Below are 22,226 nucleotides of genomic sequence, written 5' to 3'. Positions count from 1 at the left end.
TCATTTGCTTTTCCTAGAAACCCCACTGAACTTGTGTCACAGGGCCACCCATCTTCTGTCTCCTGACTTTTCTAATGTGTTTTCTCTTTGTACTGCTATGGTCTTGGAGGTTTCATCTGTCCAGCACATCTTTAAAGGTACTTTTGTGATTTTCAAAAATGTATTTTTATATACGTAATTTATCACTGCCTTCCCTAACTCTCTGTTATTATTTCAAGACGTCTTTTCCTCCAGAGCCTTCTTTCCTCCTGCCATGGTTGCTTTCTCTCCTTTCTTTCAGGATATTAAAAAATGTTTCACATGTCTTTTCAGATTCTCTAAGTTCCCTTCTTTTCACCGGATATATATTCCTCTGTGCTATGTTTTTGTTTGTCTCACTTGGGCTCTGTCCTCCTCCAGTGTTGTGTAATTCTCAGTTGTGAGGTCATCACCACCCGGGGTGATTTCGCTTCTTTGAATTCCAGGAACCCCCAAGATGCATTATCACGGCTCTAAACATGGGTTCTGCACATGTCTAAGTTCAGCCCCAACCCCACATGAAGAACTTATTTCCAGACACCTCCTACTCTTATGGTGGCTCCAGACCCTGCCCCATGCAGAAGGCACTTCTCAAGTTCCAGGACCAGGGCTTCAGCTACAGCACTCGGTAGGCAGACATAGAGCAATTGCAGCGCTAGAAATGAGCGGGGGCAGATTTTCAGTCCCCACTGCAAGTTTGCAGTCCTTTGCCACACCTCCATTGCCAGATGTGGTCCCCTGCCCCTCCTAGGACCTGAAACCCTCAGCCCAGCCTTGTGCATGGCTCTGGGCTCTTTTCCCGGCACCCTCTTGGGCCCCAGTGATTCAGCCTCTAGTAACCATCCTAAGCACCCTCCTTTTCAGGAAATATTTCCATTTCTGGTATCTGTAGTTTGCCCATTCTTGTTTCAGCACACTGCCATGCATTTAGTATGGCTTACTAATATTGTTCCTATCTTCCTTATGTGTTCAGAGAAGTGGGGAAAAGTTGTAGTATTTATTTGGCGCACCATTCTAAACTAAAATTCTCACTGCTTTGTGAATACAATGGAGTAATCATATCCATCTCTCAAGATGGCTTTAAGAACCATATGAGATAAATGCTTTGGAATCCGTGAAGTGTCTAAAATATAACAAATAGTCATTACTCCCTTTTACACTGCAGCAAAACCCCACAGATACAGTGCCAATGAGAGAAATTAAGATTAACTGGGGGCAACACAGACTTCTGTGAATACCAGTGCTGCCAGATGCTCCATGATAGTACTTTCTAGAGTAAAAGACTTTGGGAAAAGTCAAAGAAGCAAATGGTAACACCCTCATGGAGATCTCAGATACATGCCCGTGCATTACAGGATGCAAGAGGCCCTGCTGTAAAGGCACTACCCTTACTTTGTTTAGTCATATTTCCAAAACACATTGATCATGAAAGCCTCTTTAACGTAGTGACTAATGATGTTCAAGAATGAACAAATGGGGACTTATTAAAGAGTCCTGATTTTCTGAAAGACTGAATTACAGAAGAGCTCTAAATGGGGCTTTACTGAGGCACAATACAAGCGGTAGACCTCACTCAAAGGCAGTCCCAAAATATCACATGAAGTGGTATACTGAAATAATAGCAATCCAAAATATTAAGTTGGTGCAAAAGTCATTGCGGTTTTTGCCATTAAAAGAATGGCAAAAACCGCAATGACTTTTGCACCAACCTAATAGCTTACTTTATTTCATAATGTACCATAAGTAAGAACTTGTTTTACACTGAGGAATGACTTGAAGAATCAGTAAGTTGAAAGCCTACTATGGGAATGCTTATTGAGACTAGGGCCCTAAGATGAGCTAAGTAGAATGAACCAGTATTATAGGTATGAGTATGAATAGTAATTCCAACTTCACTTAACCTCAGTGTTATCTTCTATAAAATGAAAATGATGCCAACCACGATGGCAGATCCTAAACATTTGGTCACTGAATAAATAAATGCATATTTCCCTTTGCTGTGGCCACAGCACCTACCCCAGAGTCTATTGAACATGGCTGGGGCACCATGGGTCATGGGAGCCTGTAATCCCAGCACTTTGGGAGACCAAGGCAGGAGGATCCCTTGAGCTCAGAAGTTGGAGACCAGCCTGGGCCACAGGGAAAAATCCATTCTTTACAAGAAATACAAAACTTAGCCAGACATGGTGGTGCACACCTATAATCCCAGCTACTCAGGAGGCTGAGGTAGGAGGACTGCTTGAGCCCAAGAGGCAGAGGTTGCAATGAGCCAAGATTGTGCCACTGAACTCCAGCCTGGGTGACAGAGCCAGACCCTGTATCAAGTAATAATAACAGTAATAATTTTATTAAAAAAAGTCAGCTGGACGTGGTGGTTCATGCCTGTAATCCCAGCATTTTGGGAGACCCAGACAGGTGGATCACTTCAGGCCAGGAGTTCGAGACCAGCCTGGCTAACATAGTGAAACCCCATCTCTATTTAAAATGCCAAAAAAATACCTGGGCGTGGTGGTGCATACCTGTAATCCCAGCTACTCAGGAAGCTGAGACACAAGAATCACTTAAACCCAGGGAGCAGAGGTTGCAGTGAGCTGAGATCGCACCACTACACTCCAGCCTAGGTGACAGAGCGAGACTCTGTTTCAAAAAAAGAAGAAAAAGAAAAGGAAAGAAAGAAAGAGCCTATTGAATGAGAACTGTAGGCATCATCCTGCGAAGTTATAACTATTAGTAGTAAAAGAAATACTGTTTCTAAACCCATATTATGCCTTAAATCATACTAACAATTCTAGCTGATCTACCACAGATTTTTACAGCTAGAAGTAATCTAATGGGTCACTTAATTAACGCCTCTACATTTTGGGTAAGGAGACTGAGGTTCAGAGACAACCTAGGATTTGTTAGAGGCGGTGGCAGTGACAGTGAGAACTTCATCGTGCTGGCTCCCTACCTAATGATTTTGCAGGACTCCAGGCTACCTGTCTTTGGGTGAAACAAAAGTTTATTCGAGTTCAGGCAAGAAACCTAGGGTTTAAAAAAGGCAAGAGTTTCAACATTTTTTATTTCCTTGAGCAGATCTTAAAACACAAAGGAGGAGCATGAATCATATTCTACCTTTATTTACATCATCTGGCTTCTTCCAATTTCTACAAATAATTGAGAGTTCTACAGCATTGAGAATGGTCAGAAAAAAGGGCAAATTGTTGCTCCATATCAAATGCTACTGCCCCTTAACTAGGTGCCTGTCTGGAAGGCTGGGCCAGGAGTTCCCCATGCTGGTCCCAAGGAGGGGCACAAGCTCCGGGTTTGTTTCCGTCACCTGGAAGGCGATCGTCAGAGCCTGCCATGTGTGCATGTGGATGCATCTGTGTATTTTTAGAACGTTTTTAAAAGGGAGGCAGCCAAAATATTTTTACTGCACAGCAGGCACTTTTTCATGTTGGAGTGTTGGAAAGAAAAAGAAGAGAAAGAAAAGAGAGGGAGGAGAAGATTTAAGACCAGCGCACAGATTGAAATGGTTAATGCCTTCTCAGGCTGGAGAACAAACGCTTTGAGTGCTGACGACTCCTCCCACCTCCATGTCTCCAAGTGTCCCCATGCAGATTCCAGGATCCACACATCGGAGGCACCTGCCACTGAGCTGGGTGTGAAATCTAAAGACCAGGTAGGGCTCAAATGCAAGACGATACTGGGAAGAGCATTTCAACCAAGGCAGGGTGAGAACAAAGCCATGTGGCATGTGGGTTGGGATGTCATGTGGAAAGTCACAAGGAATGAGGTTTAGAAAGCAAACTGGGTCTCAGCTGGAGACAGAGTCCAAAGCAGACCCTGGGGAGTGGACACTGCCCATGGACAAAATGGTTATGATGAAATTTCATATTTTGAATAGCTCTGTGTAGCTCAGAGTGCATTTTCACACCTCAAAGTCATCAGGTCCCCAAATAACCTCCTTGGTTTGCCCTGTGAACTCTATTGCACAGAGGAAGAGACTGAAATTCAAGAGGGTCATACAGCTAATAAGTATCAGAGTTGGGATCTGAATCCAGATCTTCTCAGACTACCTTCAGGGTGCCTTTTTTGCACACAGGGTGGCTTAAAGATTTTTAAGCAGGGTAGAGACAGGATGTGAGGCGTTGGGTGGGATCAGGGTGAGACCTTGAGGCTGGGCAAGAAGGTCAATGTGAAGAATGGTCTAGAGCAGATGTCTGCAAACAGTATCTGTAAACGGCTTTGTGGTCAGTCATTGTTGCAAATTCTTCTGTATTTTTGTCATGTGGTTGGTTTTTAACAACTCTTTAGAAATGCAGAAATATTCTTAGCTCGAGGGCTATGAAAATAGACTAAGGGCTGAATTTGACCACAGGCTGTCCTGTGTTGACCCCTGCTCTAGAGCCTGGATGTAGAGAGCCATTCAGAAGGCTATCAAATTACCCCAGGTGAGGAGCAGGGAGAGCCCAGGCTGAGATGGAGAAGAAAGATCAAGAGCCCATTCTGCAAGAAGCCTGCACAAGTTAGGGGCTGGTGGGGAGGTGCAGCAGGTGAGGGGCCCCTGGAGGAGCCATTCCCTCCACAGTGCCTGCAACAGGCTGGGAGCCCAGCCCAACACTAGCTCCTCACTGAGAACCCCCTCCATGCCTTTCTTAACCAGGGTGTGGAGGCAAGCACTGAAGGCCCATGACCAGCCATGGGAGCCACAAGAATCAATCGCTTCCAGTAGGATTGATGCATTCGAAAGAGCCTGGGGCAAGGCTGGAGGCCACGAGAGGAGCTTCCAGGCCACGCAAGCAGGGAACAAAGCCGATGATCACACTCCCATCAGTGGGCCACCTTGGTGAAGGGAAATGCCCAAGTTCCCAGCACCTGCAGAGCCTAAGACATAACAAGCAGCATGCCCTGACACTCACCAAGGCCAGGTGCTGTGGTAAGTATTTCCCGTACACTGTCTTGCTTATTAAAATTTCACTAGATTCCCACATGGGACTAACTATGGCTTAGAAAGGCAACCACTGTGGTAGAGAGTGAGAGTGACTTGCTGACTCTGCTGTCCCACAACCTTTTCCCAGGAGTGAAGGCTCGGGAAACAGGCTTACTCCACCCAGCCTCCTTTTTCTCCCCTGTAAAATCGAGACCATCATTGCAAAGTGAGGGAAAGGGGAAGAGTCAGTCAAACACTCTGACCAGCGCCTGGCACCAGGTACAAGACTGACGTTTGCAGTCATTGGGGTTCTTGCCCTGTATCACACAGCTAGCAAGGGGTAGAGCCACGACCTGAATTCTGATAAATCACTAATTGATCATAGGAAAAAAATGTACAACTCCAGGTTTCCAGATTTCCTCTATGGAAAAGGAAGCTACGTGTCCTTTCGATCTTCAAGAGAGGATAAAATGAGATAAGCATTGGATAGAGCAATTTACCATAGCAAGGAGTGCTTCTACCAGTTCAAAGATGACTGTAGCATGTACCTAGGGGCAAGAGTGAGGTCACTGTCAGAGGGTAGCTGGCCCCTATGGATGCTGGAGGCGATGTGCACTTGGCAGAGAGGGAGGCTGGGAGGGCGGTGAACATCTACAAGAGGCCTCCCTGTGTCCAGCACCGTTGCACGTTTCAATCCCCCTCCAGGTACGTGTTCTACCTGTTTCTGTACAGAAGAGAAATCAGAATGCCAGAGAAATGAAGAAACTTCTCCAGGTTCATGTAATCACCAAATAATGTCTGCTTTGACCATCTCTGCATTTTGTGCTACACCAAGATTTAAGCAGCTGTTCAAAGGAACAGTGGAACAGATGTCACAGATGTGACTCTTCTTGAAAGGAAGTCAGATTTCATAGATGGAAAGGCTGGCCTTTTCCATTTGCCTCCTCCAGACCCATAACTTTGGATAGGGGGGTTTTATTGTCCGTGAGGCTTATGCATGTGTCAGAAGAATGTCCAAGCAGAGCAATCTAAGTGGCAGGCCCCCTAGGATAGGAAAGAAGAAAGACGCTGCTGACACTTTCAGAAAACTCTTCATGTTGTGTGACATACGTGCCTGTCTCGAGTGATCGGGAGACAGCTGGAAGTCCAAACCATGCAGTAATAGCGGAGAACCTGAGGAGAGAGAAGCTTCCCAGGACGTTCTGAGGTCTTGTGCCGGGCACAGGCTTTCCTTCCTGCAGCATCCCTGAGTCCAGAGAAGAAATCACCCCCTGTCCCGTGGGCCAAGCACCCATCGCAACAGCACTTCGAGTTTGCTGTGCTTAGATTCACTTGTGGAACTTGTTAAAAATATAAAATTCCAACCCCACCTCCCAGGAATTCCCCAACTTTGCATTTTTCTAAGGCTTACTGCCCGAGTGATTTGGGGCACATGTGAAGAGACAGTGTCTCGGGCTCCATTGCGTCCTAGAACTCATTAAACAATTGCAAGCGCCAAAGAGCTCCTAAGAAAGAGTGGGGGATGGGGTGGAAGTGTAGAACAAAAGGATGTATTGAGGGTAGGAAATCGCAGAAACATCTTATGAGAAGGTCTCCTTTCAGCTGACTCCTGAGCCAGGAATTGGGAACGGTCAGGAGAGAGTCTTCCAGGCAGTGGAGAGTCTGGTCCAGTACAGGTTTGGAAGCAAAGGAGATCACAGCATATTAGAAACCTGAAACAACATAAAGTCAGCTGGGCGTGGTGGCTCACACCTGTAATTCCAGAACTTTGGGAGGCCGAGGTGGGCAGATCACCCGAGGTCAGAAGTTCAAGACCTGCCGGGCCAACGTGGGGAAACCCTGTCTCCATTAAAATTGCAAAAATTAGCCAGGCGTGGTATTGGGCACCTGTAATCCCAGCTATTCAGAAGCCTGAGGCAGGGAGAATTGTTTGAACCTAGGAGATGGAGGTTGCAGTGAGTTGAAATCGAGCCACTGCAGTCCAGCCTGGGTGACAGAGCAAGACTCCATCTCCAAAGAAAAAAAACAAAAAACAAACAAACAACATCAAGTCTAGTGTGGGAAGGGCAGGAAGGGAAGCTGGAGACATACCAGGGATGGAGGCAGGGGTCTGAGCGGGGAAGCACCTTGGAAGCTGGTTAAGACACTGGATTCTATGTCGAAGTTCGTGGGAAGCTGCAGGAGTTTTGAGCAGGGGGATTACATGACCAGGCTTGTGTATTTAGTTATTCTCCATGCTTTGTGGGATGTGGCTGGGGAAACGCAGCATTCCACTGAAAGGCTGCCTGCCACAGTCACCCAGGTGACAGAATAGAGTGGTTTTAAATAAGATGGGGCAGGAGAAACGGACAGAATAAACAGACATGAAGGGTGTCTAGGAAGTAAAGTCCACAGGACATGGGAGACGTTTGTATGCAGGAGAGGAAGGCGTGATCACGGCCTCTCAGATATTTAACCTGGGCCGCAGTTATGTCACTGGGGGCATTTACCCAGATGAGGAGTGCAGGGGTGGACCAGGTGTGAGCACCACCAAGCCCAGACACACTGCTGCCTCCTCCAAATCCTACAAAAGGCCCAGCACATGGGAGAGGCTGGACATGACTGTGAGAATGGTAAAGAAGGATCTGGAGCTATGTGTGGGTAGCGTTGCATTTGTGACCCCTGTGACACATCCTGGAGGAAATGTCAGGTGGAAGAGCTGTCTGGACAGGGGTACCTGGGATACCTGTTTATCCCAGAAGAGAGGGCTGAGGGGAGCTACAGGTCCCTTGGAGTCATCAGGATACATAGACAGTAACCTAAACCATGGAAGCACTTGAGATAATGAGGGAGTGTTTTGACTAAACTGTAGAGAGGAAGGGAGGGGAAGGGAAAAGAAGGGGAGGAGAGGGAAGAGGAAAGGAGGGGAGAGGAGGCCATGGGAGGGAGAAGAGAGTATAGACTCAGAGTTGGAAAAGCCAGAGATGGAGAATAAGCCTGGGAGGGAACAGAGAATAAACAAACTAAATTCAAGGTGAGGCTGGATCTTGGGACTCAAGAGAAGCCCAGTTATCAGAACTGGACTCATATATCAAGATAAACCACAAAAAGCTTTAGTCAAGTTTGCTTCTGAACGAAGCTATTTATTGTAGAGCATCATCTACATTTTCCCTTAACTTCGCACATTGGAAAGGGCTAAGGGTAATTTATAGAAGACCTACACGGTGCCAGACACTTTAATAAATGTTATCTATAAGTGAAACTTTGCAAGCCACTGTGCTAAGCATTTCACAACATTATCTGATTTAATCCTCACAGTCGTCCTGTGGGGTGGGTATTATTATCCTCACTTTTCAGAGAAGGATGCAAAATGCTGGAGCGTTTAAGAGACTTGCCCAAGCACACACAGCTGAGTGCTCCAGCCACAATTCCAGCCTGGTTCCCCAGGTCCTTCACAACATGTCTGTCTTTGCAAATATCTGTGAACAATAGAAAAGGAAAAATTTCCAGTGATTAGAAAAAGAGAAACTCAACAGTGCAAGGCCAAAGCATTCATTCCTTTGTGGATGAAGAAATAGAGCCTTTGAAAGCCCATGCCTTCCTCCCACAGGTTGATAGGAGCTCAACCCTGCCAGGACCCCCAGGCTTCCTTCCCGGGCCTCTGCTGAGATCTGCATAATGCCTGCTCGGCTACCTGAGAGCTTTCTCTGTCTGATTTACGGGTGTGTTTGTTGTGCTTAGATCATAAATCTCCACCCCCAGGACATTTCGGTTCTGGTATTTATTGACCAAAGACAACTTGTGTTAAAAAATGTTTGAGATTTTGCCAGCTAATCACTACAGAATATTTAAGAAAACACCGTATCCTCTAGTAAATGAAATTCCGCAAGTAGTTGATTTTGCTACTGAGGCAAAATACCTTCCCTGTCTACTATTTTTCGGACTTGTTTTATTTTGTTTTGTTTTAATAGAACAGGCAGATTTTTCCTATGTGTCTCTTTACCTCTACCCGAGCTCATCAAGGGAGAACAGAGAAGAGGAATTGTCAAAAGACATTTCCCTCGGGGCCTAGAAGAGTTTTCGATTCTTTTGAACCAGAACTTTTGACCAAGTGCATCTCAGAAGCATTCAGGTGGCAAAACACCTGGAGAAGAACTGTGAAAGATAGATGGCTTCGATGTAAAAAAAAAAAAAAAAAAAAAAAAAAGTTGTAAATGGGAGCCCAAACTGCTGCTGACGGCAGATTCTAGTATAGACAAGCTTAAGACTTTAAAGAACATTATTGGAGAAAAAGTTCAGAAAACTCATCAATAAGCTTTGCTTAGCATGAGCACACGTGTGTCCTTGTGCATGGCTGTGAATACTTGGAAAATACTGTCAATGGTCCATGTTAATGATGTTTTATCCACTTTAAAGAAAAATAGTGTTTCTACCTGGAACATGATTGATAACCATTGCTTTAGATAAAGGTTTCAAAAATTCTCAAGGCTACAGGACTCAGGAAAGTCAGAGAGGTGGGGTAGGTATAAGAAAATACAGAAACCGTTAAGAGTCACCCTAGGACTCTGGGGACTTGGAAAGGAGGTGTCTCTTTTCAAAGACAGCCACTCCTTTGGTCCAGGGGTCTCCAACCCTGTTGACATGTGAACCCAAGCTTTGTCAGATCTTCTGGTCTCTCAGTAGAAGCAGAAAATTCTCATTTTAATGTGGCGAATCCAAATGTTAAATGTTTATTGCTAATTACAAAAAAACAAAAAACAATGTGAAGGCCAAACAAAACACATCTGCAAGCCAGACCTAACAAAGGCTACCGGCTCTGGCTGTGGCCAAGGTCAGACGATGACTGGCTGCAGAATCATGGTTCATGACTAGCAGTTGCTGCTTTGCAGAGTGAGAGGTTGGTCCTTGACTTTCTATAATTATTCAGATTGAGTGCTTGTGATTTGTTTAGAAACCTGAGGCTTTATGAAAGCAAAAGAGGGACACCAGAGCTCAGCCTCCACTACCTGCCTCCTTTCCCCTGGGACCCTAGAGCCTGCACTGCTCTGCAGGGGCTGCCCTGACTTTTGCTTTGCTTCAGTGTTAGGTTTGATGTTTGCTCCACTTATGATGATAATGTAACAACAACAGTAGCAGGTTCATTGAACACCTGTCACCTGTGAGTTGTGTTTGATTCTTCTCCCCATCATCTCATCCAGTCTTCACTTTAAGGTGAGTGCTAAGGTAACCTTCCTTCCACAGATGGTGATATGGTTTGGCTGTGTCCCCACTCAAATCTCATCTTGAATTGTAGTTCCCATAATCTCCAAGTGTTGTGGGAGAGACCCGGTGGGAGGTAATAGAATCACGGAGGTGGGAGAGGTCTTTTCTGTGCTGTTCTCATGACAGTGAATAAGTCCCACAAGACCTGATGGTTTTATAAAGGAGAGTTCCCCTGTGCACGCTTTCTTGCCTGCTGCCATGTAAGACATGACTTTGCTTCTCCTTGCCTTCTGCCATGATTGAGGCCTTCCCAGCCTTGCTGAACTGTGAGGCAATTAAACCTCTTTTCTTTATAAATTATCCAGTCTTGAGTATGTCTTTATTAGCAGTATGAGAATGGACTAATACAGATGGGAAGCTCAGACAGGTTGAGATGCCTGCCCAAGGCCACTCACCTGGGGAGTGGCAGATCCAGGATTCAAACCCAGCTTTGTCTTTCTTCAGGGCCCATCCTCAGGTCCTACCATACTGCCTGTCTCTGCCACAGCTGTGCTACTTTTAACCAGCTTCCCACTGCACCTGCCTGGGCTCCACAAGTCCCCTGCAGCCCAGCTGGCCTCTGTGTACTCGGGTCTTCAGCCTCAAGGCTCCTCACTGTTCTTAGCTTTTACTTTTCTGCCACAGAACTGGTGACTTGCATCAGCCCTGCCGTTGACGGACATGGGGCATCTCCCATTTCTGTGTGATATGTTCTCACTTGGGGGACAGAGGATGTGTCCCTTGAATTGTCTTGTAGTTCACAGAATGAGGCCCTCTGATCAGTTTTATGAGGTTCTCCACCAACTATCTCTGTGACTTTGCATTGCTATTCATCTAATGGTAGAAGGTGAACCTTAGGTCCCAGATTTAGGCAATTCTCTGTCCTTCATTCCCCACCCAATCTAATCACTTTCCAAACCCTGTGGATTTCTCACCGCATATCTCTGATACCTATCAGCTTCTCCCTAGGAGAGAAGAGAAAAGAGAATGAGGAAGAAGGAATTCCTTCTTCAAGATATGAGTGAGAAGTATAAAGTCCTTTTATGAAAAGTGAATTGTTTCACTTGTTCACTTGATGTTTGACAGATGTTGACAAGTAGCAAACATGGCATCTGGAACCCAGTAGGTGCTTAAGGATGAGAGCTATTCTTGTTTTGACCCAGGTCCATCACTTCCTTAAATCACAGGCATAGGCTCAACTCACTGCATTTCTCTTCTTTGCGAGTGTGATGATATCATTATATACATAAACCCCATGTCCAGAATCATCTTTCCAACCAAATGCCAGTGACATTTTGAGATTTGGAATTTTAATTTTTGGAAGGTAAGATCAGTTCCTTCATTTTGGGACATTTTTAAAATTTGGATTTCATTTGATAACCATCATCACATCCATTCCCCTGAAGATGGGGACAGCATCCATTGGGTACCATATACCATCTCTTCCCAGAGCATGTACATCAAGGGGTGTTGGGAAGAACCAGCAGGCAGTGTGTGTTGTATCACCTGCCACATGGTTTGATGCATGCTTCTCATCACCCTACTTTTTTCAAATTAATAAATGAGTGATGAGAAGGTACACAGGACTTTTCAGGGAGGCAAAGAAAACCAATCAGGATGTGCTCAACTCCAACTAGTTCCACACATTCAAGACTCTAAATGAGCTCAAAGAAAAGACAACCAGAAAAATAAGCTTCCATAGGGATGCTTTTTCATGCCATGATAGTCATCCCTCCTTTCACACTGTAGAATTGTCTGAGCTGTTGTGACCCCTGAAAGAAGAGGGGAATCAGGATCAATTTTCACCAAGGCAGACTGGAGACACCTTGCTTGTTCCTTTGTAGTTAATGATAGTGCACTGCCTCATATACAGAGTGCGCTGTGGTCATGAATATCCACAGAGTGGGAAGAGGCTCAAGCTCCCATTATATGGCTTTAGTAGGCATAAGAAGATATTGTTTAAAAGAAAAGTCTTCTTTTTCAAAGCACTATTTGTTGGAGGCTCAATAGGTATTGAGTGCTATGCTGAAAACTTTACATGCATCACTTATTTAATTCTTTTTTTCAGAATAATATTTTTATTTCTTTCTTTTTCTCTTCCAACTTCTTTTTTAGGTTCAGGGGGTGGTATATGTGCAAGTTTGTTACATAGATAAATTGTGTGTCACTGGGGTTTGGTGTACACATGATTTTGTCACCAGTCCAAGAAGAAACTTGTCCTTTCTCAAGAATACAGCCCTATTTCCGACATAATCTAGTAAAATAGTAATTTTTAAAAAATAAATTTATTTCAATATGAGCAAGACAGCATACCTGCAAATTCAGTCTGTAAAACTAAAAAACTTAAATTGTAGTTCTTACTGCTTAATTCAAATAGTAATCAGTAAGCATAAGTTTATGCTTAAATTCAAGTTTGTTTTGTGGTAGTCCTTAAAATTACAACTAAGTAATCTGTATGTCTATTTTTTCAGTTTATTTGAGCCAATAAAGTAATTTCATCTCTTTCAAAAACAAATAATAAATGAACTTGGATACCTTGTATAGATTCTGTTCCTATTAGTGAATGTGGGGCCTTTCCCCCAGATCGCCTGCCTGAGAACTCAGAGTTGCAGTGACATAAAAGCAATTTGCTTGAGGATTACAAAGGAAAGAACCAAAACCTACCGTCTGAGTGCGCGTGTGGGACTCACTTGATAAACAGTACCATCTTCTTCAACTTGTAGATGTTACAGCTCTGGTAAGTTTGTTCAGGAGAGGAATCTGGAAACAGGCTAGCATTGAAACACAGGGAAAATGCAGAGGGAGAGAGACAGGACTGCTCATCATCCAGAAAGTCTGCATGCCCAGGCTCTGCCATTACCCATTAACGGGAGACGGGCGTAATTACACAGTAGCCCGGGAGAGGTCTCTGACTGAAACCCACAAATAAAACTCTCCGGTTCCTGGTGAAGCTGTCTCGATCCCTTTCCAGAGGAGGCTATGCATCCGAGTAACCTTTTAATGCGCCTCTCTTCCTCTTGCTGATACACTGGATAATTATTTATTTTGTTGTCTAATTAGTTAATTAGGCTAGTGTTGTGTTTTAAGTCAAAAATCCTGTTGTTTAGTTACTAGAAAATGGCTTTTTGTCTGTCTGGGGTATTTTGCAGGGTAATGGGGACTTATTAATTGAGTGTCTGGCTCTGGGTGAAGCTGCTCAGGGACACAGTGTGGATTTTCTGGGAGTAAATTACGCATTAGCTGTGGAAGGCTGTGTTCAAAATAAGAGCACCTGGGTGCAGGCAACGTGCTGGTGGACAGTTTCAGTTGTCATTTCATTTCCTCATGTTTATGTGGCAATTTACAGTTTGCAAAGCCCGTTCACTTAAAATAGCTCATTTAGTCCTAAGTAAAGAGCCTTTGGAATGCATTTTATTACTTCTAATTTACAGATGGGGCAGCTGAGGGTCTGGACAGTCTGGGGCTGGCTCATGGGCCTTGCCGTCCCGCTAGATAAGCTGTCTGTTAAACTGGGCAGTACACAGGAGAACAAAAAAGGGTGAGCTCTGGATTAGAAGGTCCTAGGTTTGAACCCAAGTCCCTCCACTTTTTTATTTTAACCAACAGTCAGGAGGTCACTAGCCAATCACCTGTCTAGACCCAGATGCTGTGCATGGGTAACATGGTGCCCCTTGCTGCCCGGGAGGATGGGCTGGCTGGCATCCCTGGGAACTTAGCAAACCCCTGGCAAGTGGGAGAAATTCCATTTACCTTGAAAGACTCTTCCCAGGTTGAGAGACAGCATTTGTCAAACACCACACGTGGCGTCTGGAACCTAGTAGGTGCTTAAGGATGAGAGCTGTTCTTGTTTTGACCCTAGGTCCATCGCTCACTTCATTAAAACACAGGCATAGGCTCAACTCCCTTGATGAGGGACTACAATGAACTACGCTTTTGCAGACTTTGGGTCAGCCTCCTGCCGTGGGTCCACATGCTTTACTCTCTGTGTACTTTCTGTGCTCCTTTGTCTCATCCTTCCCACTGGGATCTAGTGACTCTCACATGCTCCCTTCCAAAACCAGCTTCCTTCTTCTACTGGTAACTTGATCTCACATGGCAGTACCTGCACTAAGTGCCAAGCAATCCACCTTCTGGCTTTCATATTATTCCACCTTATTTTCACACAATGCAATAAGGTGGCTATGTTAGTTTTCTAGGACCGTGTGGAACAAAATAACACAGATGCCTAATGACAGAAACAAGATGCCTTCGACAACAGAAATGGATTCTAGGGCAGTTCTGGAGGCTGGAAGTCTGAGGTCAAGGTGTTGGTAGGGTGACTTCTTCTGAGACTGTGAGCGAGAAGGTGTTTCCCGCCTTCTTCCTGACTTCTGCTGGCTGCCAGCCATCTCTGTCGTTTCTTGACTTGTAGGAGCATCACTTGATCTCTGCCTTCTCTTCACATGGCGTTCTCTTTGTGTGCATGTCTCCGTGTCTAATTTCCCCCTTTCGATTAGGATGCAAGTCATATTAGATTAGGGCTCACCCTACTCCAGTGTGACTTTGTCTTAACTAAGCACATCTGTAAGGAGCCCATTTTTGAATAAGGTTCCATTTTGAGATCCTGGGGCTTAGGGCTTCAACATATGAATTTTGAGGGAACACAGTGCAGCCCAAAACCGAGGGTCTTTTTTTTTTCACTGCTTACATAAAAAATAAACAAATAAATGAGTGAATGAGTCTCAGAGAAGCAATGCACCAGGTCTGGGAACCAGTTTTTGGCATGGCTGTTCTAAACCGAGTCTCCCCAACAACTCCAGGGAGCAGAGCGTTTCTTTTTTGACAAATGGCCTCTCTGAAAACCAGAGAGGCAAGGCAGGCATTGGTCTGGAACTGAAGGAGACTGGCAGCAGGTTTCCACAAGGCTGGCATTTGTCATCCCTGCTTTGGATTGTACCTACGAATGTTTGAGGATCTGCTTCGGAAAAGCATTGGATGTGTCTTCCACACGGCCGGGAGGCTGGTTTTCCCTCTGGTTTCATCAGGTCTCTGAAGTTCATGGACAAGCCGCTTCCCAGGAGCCCAGGCCCTCTCTGCCTCAGGTGTGTGTTCACGTGGCATCTGGGCCTTCTGGGCTCTCATCACACCTCACATTTGATCTTCCTGAAATATGGCCCCCATTGGCACATTCTGGGGCCCTGCTCAGGCTATCCCTGAGCCTGCCGACTGCTCTGTCTTCCAGAGCCAGCTAAACGCAGTCTCTTCTCCTTCGCCGGCCCCATCAACCACTCCCGCAGGCAGCATGAATGCTTCCTTCAGCTTTCCTTTCTGCTAAAAGGCTACTTTATATCACCACCTCCACCAATTGCCTTGGAATTATTTTGACTTCTCTTCTTCTTCTCTTCTCCACCATTTGACTATGTCCTGCTTATAGAAATACATTGACTTTGAGTATATGTGCCCTCTGGTAGGTTTATCTTTGTCTTCCCAGCACCAGGCATAGGTAGACTTTGCAAATAACAGGGGCAGAATAAATGCCATTCAAGAATGGTTGTGCCTATATCTGGGCGCTGATCTTCAATATGGATACTGAAAAAAACAGTTTCTGATTTAGAGAGGTGTTATCAAAACCATTACAGAGAGAATTCAAACTCAAGTCTTAGGAAGGACAGTTGAAAGAAGGACCAAATTTCATCCTAGTAAGTTGCTCAAAGGGCCTAAGATCATAGTCTTCTGATTGAAAAGGCTGTGCTAGGTCAGACAGAGCGAACGCAACCTACCAGTTACTGTGTCCTGCCAAGAGGATTCATACACAGAACTTAAGAGAGTCAGGTTTTAGTTCAACATGCAGGAGAAATTCCTTCCGCAGCTGTCAAAAAATAAAGTAATAAAACAACAAAATGAATCAAGAAGGTCGTGCTTCCTCAGTCTGGAATGAGTTCTCTAAGTCTAGGGCAGAAGTTCTCAACCGGGGTAAATTTTACATCCCCGCCGCCCCACAGCCAGGGGCTTTTTGTCAATGTCTGGAGCCATCTTTAATTGAAACACTGTTGGGTGGGGGGCTGCTACTGGCTTGCAGTGGGCGGAGGCCAAAAATGCTGCTCAAAAGCCTACAGTACACAGGACAACCCACAAGAGAGGACTGTCAGGCCTCACATTTCTATAGGGCTAAAACTGAGAAACCTGTACCAGAGGTATTTCATCCCAAAGCAGATCACGTATTGGTAATGTAGCATCAGTGTGAGAGTTTACCATGCCTAAAGCTCCCCAGATAAGCTGGTTAAATACCCATACTCTTCGGTTCCAACTCCTAAGGATGTTATTTCAGTGGGTCTGGGGTAGGCTTGGGAGCCGACTCTTCTGTTAACAAGAACCCTGGTGACCCTAAGTAGGAATTTGGGGCCCCCATTCTGAGAAATATTTTGCCAGATGACCTTTGAGGTCCCTCCAACCCTGTAATCTCCCAAATCCAAAAGAGAAGTAGCAGAGAAGTAAAAGGCATTTACCTCATTACCCACCTTCAGAAAATACTGGTTGAATTAATTAATCAGGATTTTTAAAAAACTTGGAGATCCATTTTTTTAATAAGAAAATGAACATAAGTGCAAAGCATCATGACTACTCATTATTTAATTTAATGATTTGTGAAGATTTTGTTGTCATGGTGACTGAGCACTATTTATAAAAATTAAGAACATAAATTATAAATAATAATATTAGTACAAGCAGAAGGGACTCGAACCTCTCAATCAGAGGGAATAATTTCCAGATGGAAAACAAAAAACAAAAAACATTGTTTGCATCACATATGGGGAAGGGTGCTGACGGATTTGCATTTCCACAGTGTTCTAAAGGGAGAAATCAGGTCAAGATGATGATTTCATGTCATTTGCATGACAGTCCGTGTCTTTGTATTCTGCAGGGTGTATCAGATCTGCTGTGTGATTCAGGAGAGCGAGGGTGGGGCCAATAATGGTGTCAGAGAAAGCACAGAGGTAGGGCTGAGATGTCAGAGTCAGCACCCCGCTACTCCACAACCCCCTCACCGTGGTGATACAAACCAGCTTCCCAACTTTTCCTAGACTCAGGAAGAGTCAGGTCAGAATGTCTACATTTACTGACAGGCAGGCAAGTCCTCCACCGGATTGCAGTCAGTTTCACTCAATCCACGTGTTCAAACATTGTGTCCTAGGGTAGCTGAGGCCAAGGGAAGTGGGCCAGCCGAGAAGGTTGACACAGAGGCCAATGGGGCAACACTGCTGCCCTCAGAGTTTGCAGCCAGACTCTGCTTCCAAGTGATTAAGGGTCTCTGTCATCAGAGACCCAAATTAGGGAAAACCACTTCCAACTAAGAGATCCAGGAGAGGAACTGAGACCAAGTGTTCAACTAAGGTCGTGTGCCTTGTGTTGGTGGTAAAGGCAATATCAGAGCCCAGGTATGGTAATTCTCAATCTAATGTCTGTCTACGTGATCAGGCTTCTCCCCTTGCTGTCCTCCCAGAGCCCTCTGCGGACCAGCTACCACCACAAGTTGCTAATAAGCACTCCTGCCAGGGTCCTGGTGCTGTTTTGACAGTCACCACTGTGTTCTGGCTAGAATCAGGCTGGATTGCCCTAAGAGACTGCTCTGGTGGGGGACCATACAATGCCAAATCTAGTTACATCACTTGTTTCCGGACACAGCTGATTGTTGATTACTAATCATGTTTACACTAGGGATTTCCGCATTAAGGCTCTTCTCCTTACCCATTGCCTGTCCAAACTCTGTCCATCCCACAAGGAGTAAAGTAAGCCAACACTGACTCCAGAAATCCTTCCCTGATGCCCCAAACCACCCCTTGTATTTTGAGGCAACATGTTGGAATCAGAAGTCAGGGTGCATTTCTGACAGCAAAGCCATTGTACAGAGAAGAAAGTTCTGGCTTCCACTCTTGCATTTGAATTGGTCCTGGACCAGCCTTGGCACACCAGCCTTGGCACACCAGCCTTGGCACACCAACTTGCCTTGGGCAGACATGTGCAGGGCAAGCTCAGACAGCTGTCAGCACGAACCCCCAAAGAGTGGACCCCAATATAATCCTCTTGTCCACTGAATTACTTCAAATTAAGGTGCTTTGAAGGATTCAGGGTTAACCAGAACATACTTTAGGCACTGATAGCAAATGGAATGTTTACAGAATATAATTGCCTTTCCTAGACACGGCAAAGGGAATTAGGTCTCCACAGAGCCAGTGCTAAGATGAATACTTGTACACAGATGGGAAGCGTAAGATGAGGCCTAACAAAGCAAGTGGGTATATATTAAGGGGGAAAAAAGTGCTTGAGCAATTTAATTCATCCCCTTTAACTTCACTCCTAAAATTTTTATTTTATTTCTTAAAAAGGTAAGTTGGGTAAGCAGTGAAAATGGGATATGCACTGTCCAATTAAAAAACTAGCAACATTTTTTGGCATAGGAGAGTTGTTCCCACCATAGTTGACTCAAGGGAAAGAGATGGGGATGGAGAAACAGGCTTTTCTCCCAAAGGTCATCTGGCCACAGAAGCCAGGGACGTGCTGACTGTCCTGGTGTGGGTGTCGGACACCGGAGCTGCAAAGCAGAGCATCAAGGGCGTGTGTGCCTGCAGCCAGCTTCCTCCTTGCTCTTCAGGTTGTAAAGGTCATAAGTAATGCTGCTTTGGATCCAGGTAATCTCCTTAAGGCTTTGATGGCTATTATCTCTCATGTCTCACTACAAAACTTTTTTTTGAGGAGTAGGAGAAAAATGGAGGTTATTTATACCAACTTATAAATGGGGACCTTGACCTCCAGAGAGGTCGGAATTACCTAGAAACTGTCCATCGAATTGTGTCCAGCGTGACCTAACACCTCAAATTAACCATCCTTTTCTCCCCATCAGACTTGCCTTTATTCTCAGAGTGGGGGAGCTTTCAGCAAAGCCGATGCCATGAGCCTATCACTTCTCCTGCTTTGCCACCTGCCTCCAAACCTGCTGCATTGATCTCCTCACCTCTAGCCTAATCGATTGCCTGACGACGTTCTCCCACTCCTTTCCAAGGCTGACGAGAAACACGGCCCTCCCTGCCTGCACACATCTTGGGCTTCCAGGGGCTGCATTCTGCATTCGCCCCTGAAAACGTGTCTTTCTGTCTTCTCTCCGGAGGAAACCCCAAGCCAAGTCTTGCTCCAATGACTCTACCTGCATCCTCGCTGGATTTGACCCTGAGACACAAAAACCAGGCTGTTTGTTCCTGGTCTTCTTGAACCTGTATGAGGAAAACAGCTTCCTAAGGATCTCCAGGCCAATGTGAGCCCTGGTGACTCAGTGTCTACCCTGGGAAATTCAAGCAAAATAGTTCTTCTCCATTTTTTTTGTTTGTGTTTGTTTTGTTGTGCTTTGTTTTTTGAGACGGAGTCTCACTCTGTCACCCAAGCTGGAGTGCAGTGGCACCATCTCCGCTCCCTGCAACTTCCGCCTCCTGGGTTCACGCCATTCTCCTGCCTCAGCCTCCCGGGTAGCTGGGACTACAGGTGCCCACCACTGCGCCCGGCTAATTTTTTGTATTTTTAGTAGAGACTCAGTTTCACCCTGTTAGCCAGACTGGTCTCGATCTCCTGACCTGGTGATCTGCCCACCTTGGCCTCCCAAAGTGCTGGGATTACAGGTGTGAGCCACTGCGCCCGGCCTCTCCTGCATTTTATAATGAAACCACCCCTTGCACTGTTCTTATCTACCTGGGAGTTATCTATGATTGAGGATCAGATACATTTTATGATGTTGATTATTTCTTCCAAACGAGAGTAGGTAGAGGAAAAAAGAAAAGTTAAGGAATTTGACATTTGACTCATTGTACAGATGGATTGTATGGCAGGCAGTCACACCCCGCTTCAAGGACAACCCATTGGCCTGATAGCTGTGCAGCCATCTGACCATAAGGAATCTATGGAGAATCCTGTGGATTTTCCTTCCAGATTTGGCCTGAGTCAGTTTCCTCCGCAGGGCTTTACCAAAAGTCATTGAAGCTGCCACAGGCTGAACCCTTGTCTATTCGGATCTGGCTTGGGTGAACAGGGAGAGATTTATTTTTATTTTTCCTCAAGGGAAAAGGAGGGGTGCGGGGAGGGAAAGAGGAGGATGGGCTTGTTGGCATGTTTGAGTCCCATAAATACCAATTCATCAAAGGTTAGAAAATAATTCGTTTTCCGTGGAGATACTGCAGGCTTCTTGCCCAGTGTTCAGATAAACATTTATTTAGGCAGATAGTTTATGAATTATACAGTGTTTTTTAAAAATGGGGTGGTGGGGAAAAATTATAACATTCTGAAGTGCTTCCTTTGGTTCCATCAGAACCAAACAAAGGATTCCTCTGAAGGAGGCAGGTATTCCTGCAGTGGAGCTGCCCCTACCTCCACAGCCACTCGAGGCCACCCATGGCCTGCACAGTGAAGGTCAAGGACTCTTGGACTCACAAAATAGCAGGGCTGAAATGGGCTGTTTCAAGAGCTATGGACCTTCCTCCTAGAAAAATGAGTATATGCTTACACATCCAACAAGTTTTCCATAATTCCCAGTGTGCACAGGCTACTAGACGCCCTCCAGGAACATCCTAAGAGTCCTTGCACTCCAGTTAAAGGGTCCTGCTTCATCTCAAATGACTTATCTGGTAGATGTGGAGATCAGGAGCTAAGCCCAGAAAGAGGCAATTCAAATTGTAAGTCCACAGGCAGCCAGAGCAGATGTAGGATGGAGCCTTTCTTATTCCGGATCCTCTTCCACCAAGAAAACAAAGCAAATCCAAATCCACAGGTGGAGGTCTAACTGGTGGAGGTGGGGGTCAAAGTTAGGCCTGAAAGAGAGTCACTCAGGGGTTGGTAATTGAGAATCTGCACCCTGGAGGGACTCAGTGCTTGTGATGAGTCTAGAGACACCTTTGCATCCTCAGTGCACAATGCAACACCTACTGTTATCATTTGGGGAATATTAGCTCAATTAACTCAATAACATAAGCTAATTTCTGCTCCATGCCAGAAGCTGAGGACACAAACATGAATAAGAAACAGTCTGGTAAAGAAGTCAGATAAAAAGAAAGGAAAAAACTAAATAAATGAGATCTTTATGGTTTGTATGAAAGAGGTTTAATAGAAGACACGACAGTAAAGAGGAAGGAATAATTATTTCTGCTGAAGGTGACAAAAAGAACAGCCTCATTTAGGAAATAAGATTTGACTCAGGTCTCGAAATACAAGTAAAAGAAAGGTCATCAGGTTGATTAGGGTCCATAACCAATTTAAATAATGAGAAGAAACGAAGAAAAATAAATAAACAGAAGGGAGGAAGAAAGGAAGAGAAGGAGATAAGAAGAGAAAGGGAGGTTAGGAGGAAGTACCCAGTTAGGAAGATAGAAATTAATCCAGGTGCTTCAACTGGAGGGTGTCAGATACTGGGAATTGGTTACACAGGGCCACGGAATTTCTGAGGAGCCAAATAAGAGAATAGTGAGAGAATATAGGAAGTAGTAACAGCTGGAAGCCACTGGCACCAAGAGAGGAGATGGTGTTATCAGAACCCAGGAGCAGAGGCCATCTAGTGGGAGCTAGAGCCACAGGAGACACTTCCCAGTAGGAGCTGGAAACACAGAGAGACACAAGCGCTGTTGGGAATGACACTGGGGAGCGGGGGAAGCACACAGACTTTTCCTTCCCCTACCCTCTGACCTTCTGGCAACGTCTCCCAATAGTCAGCCCTACTTGGAAGCTGGAGGAGAGTCGGGTGGAGTAAATGCAGTGCCTCATGTTGTAGATGAAGATGCTGAGACTCGGAGCCATTAAGCCACCTGCCAAAGATCATGAACACAGCTCGTCCTACAGTGGTGCACACAGGACACAAGCAGGCCTCTCTTCCCCAGAGACTTTGCCCTTAACCTTTTCACAACACCACCTCCCAATCTTTAGCCTTCACTAAATATTTTGTTCATTTAACTTCCAAAAAAATGCTTCCTATTTCTATTTTTCAAATTAGATTTATTTCTCAAACTTAACTTACCAGGGTCTTTGTTCTAATCCCAGATTCTATCAACTGGCAATTACTTGCTTT

The 22,226-nt window shown here is 45.2% G+C and overlaps 1 protein-coding gene across 1 annotated transcript; it reads left to right on the top strand.

The window, feature by feature from the left end:
- The first annotated feature begins 4,691 nt into the window (after positions 1–4,691).
- On the top strand, positions 4,692–5,878 carry LOC126958449 (testis-specific protein LINC02914). Its single transcript, XM_050796771.1, has 2 exons — positions 4,692–4,939; positions 5,639–5,878. The coding sequence occupies exons 1-2, from the start codon at positions 4,693–4,695 to the stop codon at positions 5,815–5,817; spliced, it is 426 nt and encodes a 141-aa protein (XP_050652728.1). The 5' UTR covers position 4,692; the 3' UTR covers positions 5,818–5,878.
- The last annotated feature ends 16,348 nt before the right edge of the window (positions 5,879–22,226 follow it).

The sequence above is a fragment of the Macaca thibetana genome, chromosome 7 (genome assembly GCF_024542745.1).
Source record: "Macaca thibetana thibetana isolate TM-01 chromosome 7, ASM2454274v1, whole genome shotgun sequence".
In the NCBI taxonomy this organism is placed as follows: domain Eukaryota; kingdom Metazoa; phylum Chordata; class Mammalia; order Primates; family Cercopithecidae; genus Macaca; species Macaca thibetana.
This window is presented reverse-complemented; position numbering and strand designations above follow the sequence as displayed.